This window comes from Cololabis saira, chromosome 16, assembly GCF_033807715.1.
Source record: "Cololabis saira isolate AMF1-May2022 chromosome 16, fColSai1.1, whole genome shotgun sequence".
Lineage (NCBI taxonomy): Eukaryota > Metazoa > Chordata > Actinopteri > Beloniformes > Belonidae > Cololabis > Cololabis saira.
The window spans coordinates 30920902-30934084 of NC_084602.1; the positions used below are offsets into that span (position 1 = coordinate 30920902).

A 13183-nucleotide genomic window follows, 5' to 3' on the forward strand; every position below is an offset into this window, starting at 1 on the left:
CTTGCTGTTCATTTCCCTGTCACGTGTCATGTACGTGAACAAAATGCTGTTGTGGGAGCACCTGGACAAATGGAGATATACCTGGTAGCAGTCGGTGATGCAGATGACAACAGTTTTCATGCTGGTAGGAGCTGAATCTTGCCTTGTATGAAGACTGTGAAATGACTAAACTTGGAAATGAGTTCTGCCAGAGCTGAAATGAGCCCAGACACAGCTGTGATTCAAGTAAGCGCTAAGTAGCTAAAGAGATGACAAATACTGTCTATTCAAAACAAAAATCAAAAAAACATACCCATATTTATGCATAACTTTATGGCTTTCAACACCAGTGCTATGCTAAGTGGCCTTAAATCATTCCTCAGAAAACTTGTGGATGACATCACAGAGGGCCCATCCTGTTCTGTTTATATAGTCTCTTGGGCTTCCTTTTATATAGAAGTTTGACATAATGAATGAAATGTTTTAGGCTGATAATAGAACAATGGTGCAATCTTGTGGAAAACAGTAAAATTGACATATTTGTCTATTTGTCTATTAAAAATATTAATCTTTAATGTTTGTATACCAGTTTCTGGGCGAGCCCTTTTTTGTATTCTAATCACCTGAATGGATAGTAAATGGAAGTGAACCACAAGAGTTCAATAAAGAGATGTCACTCTGGGATAAAGCTTTTTTGATTATACTGTATGTAGTTATACAGTTTTGTATACGACGTTAACTTGGTGTTTCTGGAATTCCATGAATATTCACTCATGAGAAAAGTCTGCTGGGAAAGAAATCCTAGAGTCCATCTTAATCCGGATATACGTAATTAGGCTGACTTGTTTAAATTAGCTAAAACTAGGGGGACCTATTATGAAAAACACATTTTTTAACATATATAAAGTGGTCTCCACTCAGCCTGCCAACTCAAAGAAGGAGGAAAGCAACCAAATTCTGCAGTGTCTGTACAGCCGCCCGGATGAGCCGTCCAGTGTGATGTGGATCTACGAGCCGTTCAGATTCTGCTCCCGTCGTTACGTAACCAAAATGCAAACCACGCCCACTACTAAACACTGTGTACTAATAACTGCATGCGAGCATCTGACTATCGCGTCACACTACGTGATATCAGACGCTCTCTGTCCATCTCCCTCCAGCAGCTGCCACTTTATTGAGGTTTTTGTAGTGAAATGAGGAGGTATCATAGAGATAACTTCTCATTTCAACTAACTGGATCAGCCGTTCCTCAGCCATGACTGTTTCCTACAGCGCTTTTGCGCGTATCGCGTCATTCAGGCAGCCAATCAGCACAGAGCCTCATTATCATAGCCCCGCCCACTCAGAATCCTGCATAGATAATGAGGTTAGAGAATGGGAAGATAAAGACATGGCTCATAGGCTGAATTTCTAATTTATTTAGCAAAAAAAAAAAAAAGCTACGGGACTTTACTGGCTCTTTTATAGCAGTTTCATAAACACTAGTTTCTGCTTATCCAGTATAAACATCTCATTCTCCCTGTGGTTTTATAATCATCACTTTATGAAAGGGCATTTGCTGGATTCATTACTTGGTTGTGCTCTGAAGCAGAGTAACAACTGGAGGATACCAATATCGTTTCTTTTTGCATTTTGTCTTTTTCTCTTCCATCTATATCATTTTGCTGCCTGAGCCTTCTAAAACCACGAGATCCAGAGGGTCTTTATTTCTTTATCCTTCCTGCCCTGTTAATCCTTCATGGTCTCAGAGTTCTGCCTTATAAAAAGGTCCAGGCCTGAATAAAAGCAGCAAACACAAATATTGGATTTGTTACACTTTATTCATGATCCCTGAGACTCATTTATTTTTCCATGACACAATCAGCTTTTGGTAATAAATCACTCATCAGAAGTTAATCATCTTCATTGTGTTTGTAACCCATATGGACAATCGGGTTACTAGTTTCATCCATGTAGTCTAATAAACTATGAAGAGGCTTATGGTTATGTGACATATCTTCCTACCACCAGTAAAACAAAACAAAACAGAACAGAGAGGCGGGAAGGATGAGCAGCAGCAAAACGAGACCGACAGAGGGAAGTACGATGGATCCAGCCGCAGAAATACGTTTTCAACTTTGTGAAACTGCTCAGGAATAACACGTATAGATTTCAGATGTGTTTTTAATATTTCTATGTCATGTTTATGCACTTAAGTTATGTTTTAAGTGTTATAAAAGATCGTTAGCATTATGATAATGCAAAGCGCGAGTTACTGACATGATGAACCAACTAGTAATTTATTTTAAAGCCATTAGAGCACCTTGTGTACATAAGTTAACTTCTTCAAGTTATTGTGGTATATAGCTATGTGGTTGATATTACATTTCATAATACTTTATTTGGTTAATTAATTTTGGTTGAATAGTAACATGTTAAAACAACAGTTAAATGATAAAAGCAAAAAGGAATGCATATGTTTGTATGTAAAAGAAATACTGTAGCTTACAGTGATTGCACTATTTAAAAAAAAGGATTGTTATGATAAATAACTACCTGTAAGTGTAACCATCTTTGGTATGCACATGCCGTGTTAAATGTATAGAAGAGAAGCTAACGAGATCTCATGCAGCAATTGTGGAGAACCTTCATAATCTGATAAATTTGCACCCCTTGTGTAGGTTGTTTTTTTGTGTGTGGATCGTCTGCACTTCACACATCACACCATTTGGATGGCGAGCCCAGCCCAGTAATTCCAGGGTAGTCAGATATGCTTTGTGGCCAGCCATACGATCAGCACGAAGGACTTTGGATCAACTTAACATCCCATTCATCAGATAAGATAAACTAACTACCGGGTAGTAGTAGTAGTAGTAGTAGTAGTAGTAGTAGTGGTAGGAATAGTGGACACTGGTGAGAATCGTATGTACTTGCATGTGCACAGAACTGAATCCATTTTGAATTGAGCTCAATTAAGAGGGACTGATATTATTTATTTTAATTTGTTTATGTTTTTTGATTTCATTTCACTTTGTGGCCCCTGGTTCCATTAATTGTACAGTACAGTGTAAGGGCCTAAATATTTCTGGTTGTGGCAGTAGAGTAACTGTTCTTAAATCCAATACCCGCTTCTTTATGAGTATTTATTTGCTGTGACCCCCTATAGAACCTGGAGTGATGTCAGTGTCTTTCCCTAAAAGTAGCATAGAGGTGCTACATGAAGATTGCGTGTTCTGCTGTGAAGTGAAATGGTAATCATGGACAGAGTTGTGTTATTCTGGAGACACACTCATGACAGCCCGGATGCTGTGGAGGAAAAAGAGGGGAAGAAGTGAGAAGAAAGCCAGCTTTTATAATGCATTGGTAAAAAGTAAAAAGTACGGTGGCTGAGACCCGCCATTGCTGAAAATAAAAGTAATGCTGCAAACAAAAAGAAACGCTGCTGCAAATAAAATAAACGCTTAGCAAATAAAATAAATGCTGCAAACAAAAAGAAATGCCGCTGCATATAAAAGAAACACTGCAAATATAAAGAAACCCCACTGCAAATAAAATAAAAAAACGACTTTGAATTACCGGGGGACTATTTTTGCCGATGCACCGGTGTTGCACATTAAAAATGACACGTAGCAACGTTGAACACTAACCTTTTCACTTATTTCCTAGTTCGTTGTTCTTCTTATTCCTCGCTCTTCTTATTACTTTCTTTTCACTTACATCCTATTCGTCGTCTTCTTCTCCTCTCACGTAAAAAACACCGGTGCATCAGCAAAAATAGTCCCCGGTAATTCACTTCTGTTGTGGCTTTTTTATTTGCGTAGTTTTTTTTTTTATTTGCAGCGGCGTTTCTTTATATTTGCAGCGTTTCTTTTATTTGCAGCAGCGTTTGTTTTTATTTGCAGCGTTTATTTTATTTGCAAAGCGTTTATTTTATTTGCAGCGGCGTTTCTTTTTATTTGCAGCGTTTTTTTAATTTTCAGCAATGGCGGGTCTCGGCCACCGTAAAAAAGTGATGGATAAAACACGTATACATTTACCATTTGCATTGCTTCATTAGTTCAATGGCATCATTAACTTGGTCCAAAGTCATGTTGTGAGTAATGAATTCATCCACCATCAGCTTCTTATCCATGTAGGCTTTAACCATCTCAGGAACACCATCCTTACTCTTAAACCCTGAAACAAAAAGCCAAACAAAAAAGAGTTCACCACAGGAACTGAACTCCAGAGGGAGTATCAGCACAGCGATGTTCATTATATCTATATCTATCTCACCTCCAAACAAAGAGCCCTTCCATGTACGTCCACAGATGAGGTGAAGAGGTTGGATCGCAATATCGTGCAGCTCTGTCCAGCCAACAATTACGCTGACACCCCAAGCCGGCATACTGGACTCCAGCGCACTGCGCTGAAGGGAGAGAAACAACAGATTTACGGCTGGAAAGAGCTGGTAAGCTCAGTCTTCGTTTAGAGTTAAACTTTCTTTTCATAGTCAAATACATTTTGAAGCCCGATTAAAATGAATCTTCTCACCATGACTCCCACATTCCCGACACATTCCAGAGAGAAGTCCACTCCTCCGTTGGTCATCGCAGCAATCACTTCATGGATGGGTTCACTGTGATCTTTGGGGTTAACAAAGTCAGTCGCACCGAATACTTTGGCCTTCTCTTCTTTCTCTGAGTTGATGTCAACAGCTATAATCCTTTTCGCTCCTGCAGCTTTGCAGCCCATGACTGCGGCCAGACCCACGGCTCCCAGACCGAACACTGCACACGTGGAGCCCGGTTCAACCTGAAGTACAAAAGTCACTCCGTTACCCCGGGGAAATAAAAACAAATGTCCAACACTGAGGGATCACAAGTGAAAATGCTTTAAAAAAAGAATTCAGTCCTTTCAAAAGGTTTACCAAACCTTTCAAGCTTTCTCTCATCCATTGAAAAATCCATTTTCCAGAAGCATTTCAACCCTACTCTTACCATTTAGTTAGAACATCGTCCGCAACAGTGGCATCTTGAAGTTGGAATGATTCTACAAGCTTGGCACAGCTTTGTTTTGGATGTCTTTTCCTCCCATTCTTTTTGGCAGAAATACCAAAATTCAGCCAAGCTGAAGAGCAGCATCAGCACAAGAACAGTCCAGAGATAGACTGAGTTCATAGCCAGAGTTTGTCTGGAGTTTGCCCAAAGACTATTTTCCTAAAGCTACTATGCACTTCTCTGGGTTGTGCTTTGGAATGTTATCTTGCTTAACTGTTAGGGAAGCAAAGATTCCTGGAAGAGATGTCTGTAAAGGGTTTTTGCTCATAATTGGTTGAGATGTTTCTGCATCCATCAGGCCTAGGCTCACAGCTTCTGTCCTAGGAAAACCCCACCACAGCAGGATTTTGTTATCTCGCTAGGGTGGTATCAATGATCTGACGCTCAGCTCCTGGAATAAACTACCTGTAAGCGGTCAGGTATCTTCTATCTGATCATGCAACCATGAAGGCCTGAGCTCCACAAAAGGAACTTTGGATCTCATTCATAGGCCCTTATTAGACCTGGTATTAACATCCTTCCTAAGAGATCCAATCACAAGTGGACAGCGCATAGGTCTTTCTACTGGCAACTTGTGATCCCCTCTGAACACATTTATAAAATATAAGGGCCAGTCCCAATACACCCCCTAGCCCTACTTTTTTTCACTACCCCTAAATTTTGCGTGTTCCCGTGAGGGTAGTGGTGTCCCAGTTCCTCTTTGCATGTAGGGCTAGTGGGCATAACGAGGGCTAGTGTGTATGAATCTAGCCCTTCAGAGCTAGGGTTTTCAGATGCTGACTCGCCGACCTAGGGCCAGAAGAATTTCCCAGAATGCTTTACGTCATCATTTGCAGACTGAATCAAACAAAAAAACATGGCGGACATTTCTTATTTTTTAGTGAATAAAATCAATATTTTGAGTTAGTTTCTGCATAAAAATGCGTTTTGATTACATTTCTAGCGAGAAATATATATTTTACTTTCATAATATTCACTCAGTGAATGTACATAATCACTCGCTTGCCCGTTGTTGCAAAGTCTTTTCAGATCTCGCCAGAATAAAGGCTGATTTATGGTTCCGCTTAATAAAGTGGCATATTAACAGCGCTACAGTGGAAATTAAAACAGCTTCTAGCTTTCGGCTTCCTGATATGGTGTGACGTATGTGCAAACGTAACTACGCAGTCGCTTACGTACCCGAACGTAAACCACGCAGTGAAGTAGCAAGTGGTGTCCCAATCCCTAGGGAAGATTAAAAAGGGCCCTACGCCTGTGGCTTCATTTTTAGGGCTAGTGGTAGTGAGTGAGGGCTAGTGGTAGAAAGTAGGGGGTGTATTAAGTCTTCACACTGCTGTAGATAGTCACATCTACAATAACAGTGCAGTGCCAGGAACCTGCATGGTCTCCTTACAAATGAAGCTTTAAACATTTACTCTTCTCATTGCCACAGGCTTTGAGAGATGCAGAAAGATGGCGAGAATCAACAAAGAAATATACCAAATGCCTTTCTTCCCTCTCCAACCTGCAGTAAACAGCACCCTTCTTATCCGTCTGATCTTTTTCAACTTTAATTAGCAGATCATCCCTACACACCCACACATTGAAGATGATTCACTTCAGGCAGATCAAAACAGAAATAGGATATCAGAAATTGAAGAGAACAACAACAACTAAATTAGGCCAATGAAAACACAGATGAGTCCATGATGTTGTGTGTTGACAGCTGTTTGTTGTTTTGCACTTTTGTATGACACTGCTGTTGTGTTAGTTATGTGGGCGGCTCTTCTATCTGGCCCGCGATGCATACCTGTACTGCAGCCTGTCAATGTGTGATGGCATTATCCAGGACAGGTATTAATGCCAGGTCTGAACAGGGCAATAATCAGTACTGGAGTTGAGGGGGGATGAGGGGGGATGGCATCCCCCCTGAAATAAAAACGGTCAAAATCATTTGTTTTTTCCAGTGTCTTGTTTTAAGTGTAATAAGATTTTTTTTACTAAAATGAGACATTTTAACTAGAAATAAAACAAATATTCTTGTTAAGATTTTTAGTTTTTGCAGTGATCCATTGTACTTATCCTGTGAAGGACAGAGTCATATTGATAAGTTCAGAAAAGTGTTTTTATTGTTGTGTTTTGATGTATTTGATGTAAGCCCAGTGGATATTTAAAGCTTACAGAAGGCTGCATTTAACTGCTGCTATGTCATTCCTGCAGTATTTCTGCAGGTGTTTTGGTCAGTGCTATGATTTGTAATATATTTGTAATCAGCTTCAGATTCATGTAGTATGTTCTGGTTCCAGACTTCTTCCAATTCAGAAGTGTGGGAGATGTTGCTTTACTGAACCCCTTAATTGCTACAGAGATGTTTTTGCATCCCTCTCCAGATCTGTGTCCTGACATAACCATGTGACTCTTTGACAAGTTTATATATAATCAAGAGTATATTGCATTCTATAACATTGCCTTAGTCCATCTCCAACCCTCTCAGATACACACCTTTGCAGTGTTCACTGCTGCTCCATAACCAGTGCAGATCCCACAGCCGAGGAGACAGACTTTGTCCAGAGGAGCAGCAGGGTCGATCTTCGCCACAGCCACTTTGTGTACAACGGTGTACTCAGAGAAAGTACTGGTTCCCATAAACTGGAGCACCTTCTTCCCTTTACAGGTAAATCTGGTTTCCACAGCTGCCATCACACACTGACGAATTCTGGTCCTGAGCAAGATCTTTTTTTGTTAATGTCTAAAACATTAGTTGCACAAACATGTATAATTATACACACACAAACACAGAGCTTTGCTCTGTCTCTATTAGAAGATAAGTAAAATGACGTTATTTTAATACATGAACACATTTAAGATAAATGAAAGGTTAAGAATGGCTGGCAGTAGATAAGAGCTCACCATGCTATTTCACACTGGTTGGTCCTGGGACTCTTACAGAAGCGACATTCTCTGCAGTTGGAGAGGAAAATAGGAATCACCTTGTCTCCTGAAAGACAACAAAGATTTTTATTCATCTTGATGATGGTGTGATAAGCTGTATGGCATTGACTAGCATTCCCTTTTAATGTTACACCAATGTATTTATTGCTGGGTTTATGCTACTGCAAATACAGAACCAGGATCAAGTTAATCCGCCAGGTTTTTGCAAATGAACAAGGAATTTGTTTCAGGACAGCACTCAGCCATGTCAATCACTGTTAGTTATATTCAGCTTTTTCTTAGGAGTCCTGGCCTCTCTTATCATAGCAGAAGGTAACCTTTAGCATTAGATTCCAATATGCCAGATAATCAAACAAAGCAGCTCTGTGTTGTCACCTGATGTGATCATTTTACACCTGACCATTGTTTTTTTTGTTTTTTTTTTTACCGAAATAGTTGTTTTTCCTGGGCCCAATCATGCGAACAGCACAGTCTATACAGTCACAAATTATAATTGTATCTTTTTTCATCTTAAATTTCAATTTCATTTCAAGGAGTATTGAATTACTTTTCGGAAGCATCTGTCACTTTTTCACTCTCCTTTCACAAACACTTTTTGCTTTATGGCATTAAATGAGGGCAGGACAGAGCAAGAGACCTAACAAGAGTAAATCTCAGTGTCATAAAAGCTTGCCAACTTTTATGGTTCTGACCTAAAAGTTCCTTCGTGCTGCTTTCATCATGTCTACTTATCAGTATGAAACAGATGCGGTAAAAGCGATTTGTGCTGGCCCACAAGGTGCAGGTATTTTGAACCTTCAGAAACCTGACAGACAGTACTGGAGTTGAGGGGGGGTGAGGGGGGATGGCATCCCCCCCTGAAATCAAAACGGTCAAAATCACCCCCCCTGTAAAACTGCCATCCCCCCTTCCCATCCCTGATGTCATTTCATCAATGAATGTGGTTTTACTGCTATTTCAACATTTAGAGTCATCACCAGAAAAATAACACCAGAAAAATAACTTATTTGACAATTTTCACCTGTTTCAAGTAAATTTTCACTTGAAATAAGTAGAAAAATCTGCCAGTGGAACAAGATTTATCTTCTTATTACAAGCAAAAAAATATTGTTCCACTGGCAGATTTGTCTGCTAATTTTAAGTGAAAATGTACTTGAAACAGGTGAAAATTGTTGTTTTTTCCAGTGATGAGTCTTTTTTTTAAGTGTAATGAGATGTTTTTTACTAAAATGAGACATTTTAACTAGAAATAATACAAATATTCTTGTTAAGATTTTGAGTTTTTGCAGTGATACATTTTACCATTTTACTACAGAGTCATATTGATAAGTTCAGAAAACTGTTTTTTATTTTTGTGTTTGATGTATTTGATGTAAGCCCAGTGGATATTTAAAGCTTACAGAAAGCTGCATTTAACTGCTGCTATGTCATTCCTGCAGTATTTCTGCAGGTGTTTTGGTCAGTGCTATTATTTGTAATATATTATATTATTTGTAATCAGCACAAATTATCTGTCCCAATATGATAAAATCCACCATCCCCCCTGATTTTTTTTTACAACTCGAATACTGCTGACAGACATCATTTAATTGAGTATTAAACCAGCATTTAAAATATAAAGAACTCTTACTGCTTATTGTACTTCTAAACAGATATGCATCCGTTTTTACTCTTGACATAAAAAAGGATAAATCAGTTCATTTCAAGCGTGTAACCATTTTAAAGCAGACCTGGCTGAAATTCGGTGACTCCAGCTCCGACACTCTCCACGATGCCGGCACCCTCGTGCCCGAGGACTGTTGGAAAGCCGTCTTTATTCATAGCTTCCAGAAGGTGGTACAGGTCAGAGTGGCACACCGATGTCGCCACGATCTTCATTGAAGATGGCAACCAAATAAACCAGGTAAGAAGGTGAGGCAAACTTATCACATCTGACTTTTTTTTTTAAACAAATTTTCTCCAAGGCCCTTCTGAGGTGCATCAACAAATACAATGAGAAACCATCATCACGGAGCCTGAAGTTCTCTCACCTTGATGCGGACCTCATCGGCCTGTGGTGGGGCCACCTCAATCTCCTCTATAACCACAGGCTTGTTGGGCTCCCAGGCTACTGCTGCCATGCATTTGATGACCTAAAGTACAGCAACATTCTTAGACGTTCAAGCATGCTGTCCCAAACATAACTAAAACAGTCAACACTCAAAAATAAGATGCATAAATTGCTTTGGAGCTCTTGTTACACCAATGGTCATTGAATCAATTGCATTTGATAAGCAACAGCTGACTCTTGACAAGGGTTTGTGTGTTTTATTTACAGTTTTAGCAACTGCTTTTGTGAACAGCAAACATCACGTGCAAAATGTATCAGTCCACACGTATAAAGTCCACGTGCTATGAGGCAGCCGTAAGTTTTATTGCTGCAATGGTCTTCACAAATGAACACATAAAGAACTAATTCTAACACAAAAATCAGTCAGCTTGAATTCATGCAAGTTATACATTGTTTCAAAGTTCCTTTCAATCTCTGCAAATAACAATTTAGGAAAAAACTAATCAGATAATTTCATATCGTGTGTCATAAGTCAAGACAAAAACAATATACAAAGTTCAAGGAGGAGCTGATGAACAAACTGGGGGAAAGAACATTGTACATTTATGAAGTTCACACATTTGTTAACTATGCTGCACAGTAGAATATTGTGAACTATTGCACAAATGTAGGAGTTTACCTTCCCAGCTGTAGACATTTTTGGTGCATAGAGGGACTTTCAGAAGCGAGGACTTGAGGAGACTGCAGAAAGACTTGAGAGTCTGGAGGGCAAGACCGGATCCACGCCGTCTGACTGAAGTGTGAGTTTAGACTTTAACCTCAGGCTGTTATCACTTCCTTTGGTTCCCTCTCACCCACCCTGACAACATTCCAGAGACAAAGTGATGAAAAAAAGCCACCAGAGCTAAAAACAAATAATCATTATGGATGCTCCCCCACCCTGACTATACATTGCACAAGCTTTAGCCATTTCACCTTCACAAGCCATTTCATGTTGGTTTGGAAATGTCTGTGTGGCAGCAGGGATTGAGCACAGCTGTTTTACAGTTGTGTTTTTACTAATTTATTAGATAACATATCCGGTAAAATGCTCATACTGCTGTTTCCCACCACAAACTTGCTGTTGCTGGCAGGATTTACTTTGTAAAGTGAGACTTGATTCCATCGTTTCAATGCAATGCATTAGATGGGCATTGTATGCTCAACATTTTCTTTGGGAGAGTTGACTTCTGTGTTTCAGGCAAAACAGCATCCGGGCACATGACCATATGCTTTCGTAAAAAAATGGAGGATAAGGTTCATAAACTGAGGGAATTGATTGCCCAGTTAAGAGCTGACAATGAAAAGTTGCATCAAGAACGTTCGGCTTCTAGGCAAGACACGTTTATTTATATAGCACATTTCAGCAACAAGGCAATTCAAGGTGCTTTACATTATATATGAAAAGTAAATAGGGGAAAAAAAGTTACACTGCAGTGGCAGAATAAAGAGTTACTTAAACTACAGTTACAACTGAGTACTAAAATTAACATTTTTAAAAGTTAAATTCTGAGTAGTTTAAATAATTCCATCAAAAGCCCCTCAGCCATGGGCGTCAGTTTGATTTCAGAAGTGCTGGGGACATTTACCATAAACCTGAGTAAGGTTTGAAAAGTGCTGGGTACGAGCTAGGCCCATTACTTCCGAATTGAGGTTTCATGATAAATAATAGGCATTGCATTAGATGATGCGTATTGACGCGATATTGTCCCCATATTAAAAGCCATCTGCGCGGTCTTCAGTGGCGGAGCGTGGGTTTCAGCACAGAGGGGGCGGAGCATTCTCAATGGGCCCTTATGATAATTATTTTACTATTCAACAACTTAAAGATAACGGACACCTCATAATACCCAGCAAACAACCCAAATGCTCACGTTTACTGAGCCAAGCAAGCCTAGGTGCCTCAAACCAGTTCACACGCACACACACACACACACACACACACACACACACACACACACACACACACACACACACACACACACACACACACACACACACACACACACACACACACACACACACACACACACACACACACACACACACACACACACACACGCAGCCTGACAGCCGTCACTCTGAGCGCATCGCTGTCCTTGGTGCTGGGGTGACCGTGACTCACAGAGTCTGAGCCGAACCATTTAATATAACTTAAAACATAAAATGTAAACTACAATTACACAATCTATTCAGATAGAATATAGACACAATTGTCTATAATGCCATTAATGAGATCTATAAATAGAAAATAGACACGGCGGTCTAAACACAACAAAACGCATAGCCTATTAAAAATGTATCAACTGCACACAATATGCATTCAAATAGAAAATAAACTCGGCGGTCTATTACAGTTGACAACAACACAAGGTACATTAAGGTGGTCAAGGCAATAACATTCTGATCATTATTTATGTGCTCACCGATTGCTGTCTCTGTGCTTGTTGCCGCTGCACCAATTCACAGACTCCGAACTCCAGAACATCATCCTCGGCTCCAACAATATATTCCAAGTAACGTGGAAAACAATGTAACGGTTCAGAACTATGTACATGCTGTGTGGTCTTCTTAAAGTTTTACCCTCCTCTCCTTCATGGCGGCGAACTTGCCAACCACTTTCTCCTTATCGATGTTAATGTCCCGCTCAACACTCAGCAAAGTGAGGTTCTACAGCCTGGCCTCATCCATGCACGAACGTAAACAGGTTTTTATGAGCTTCAGGCGGCTGAAACTTCTTTCTGCACTACAGCTAACACTAGCCTCCTCATCAGCCACCGGCGCCGTTGCAAAATATGAGGTGAGCGGCGGACAGGAAGCAACTAGCCTCTCCTTTCTCTCTTTTACCTTTCTTTTTAACGATCCAGACTGGTGCTTTTTATTTTTTTACTTTTCCTCTTTCAAAGTTCCCTCCAAAATGCTGCAGTCGCACATAGCCTACAAGACGAGTTAGTTCAAATGTAAAAAAAACGAAACAAGTTAAGTTCCAGCCGATCAGGTTGGCTCACAGCCCTGATGCGTTCAGGACAGTTGTAAAGTAAGAATTAACCTACACTGGCCGCACAATGCACATTTTATCGTTATTATAACCTACAAATTTTACGATTATATATGAACGTATCACACAAAACGGGGCCCTCTCATTGGTGGGGACAAATCTGCTCCT

The 13183-nt window shown here is 40.0% G+C and overlaps 1 protein-coding gene across 1 annotated transcript; it reads right to left on the minus strand.

Annotated features, from left to right (window-relative positions):
- Nucleotides 1-1786: 1786 nt before the first annotated feature.
- LOC133462509 (alcohol dehydrogenase 1-like) lies at nucleotides 1787-10828 on the minus strand. The gene is made up of 9 exons (XM_061743788.1): nucleotides 10658-10828; nucleotides 9959-10060; nucleotides 9659-9800; nucleotides 7887-7974; nucleotides 7479-7698; nucleotides 4492-4752; nucleotides 4234-4366; nucleotides 3996-4134; nucleotides 1787-3264 (listed from the first exon to the last, which is right to left on the minus strand). The coding sequence occupies exons 1-9, from the start codon at nucleotides 10673-10675 to the stop codon at nucleotides 3231-3233; spliced, it is 1137 nt and encodes a 378-aa protein (XP_061599772.1). The 5' UTR covers nucleotides 10676-10828; the 3' UTR covers nucleotides 1787-3230.
- Between the last annotated feature and the right edge of the window lie 2355 nt (nucleotides 10829-13183).

What these genes read in the sequence shown, in the direction of transcription:
- LOC133462509 (XM_061743788.1), bottom strand. An exon ending in AGTCACCGAATTTCAGCCAG is followed by an intron (nt 7,975 to 9,658) that starts GTCTGCTTTAAA and finishes GTTGTCTTTCAG; the next exon opens with GAGACAAGGTGATTCCTATT. An exon ending in GAAGGGCTCTTTGTTTGGAG is followed by an intron (nt 4,135 to 4,233) that starts GTGAGATAGATA and finishes TTTTTGTTTCAG; the next exon opens with GGTTTAAGAGTAAGGATGGT.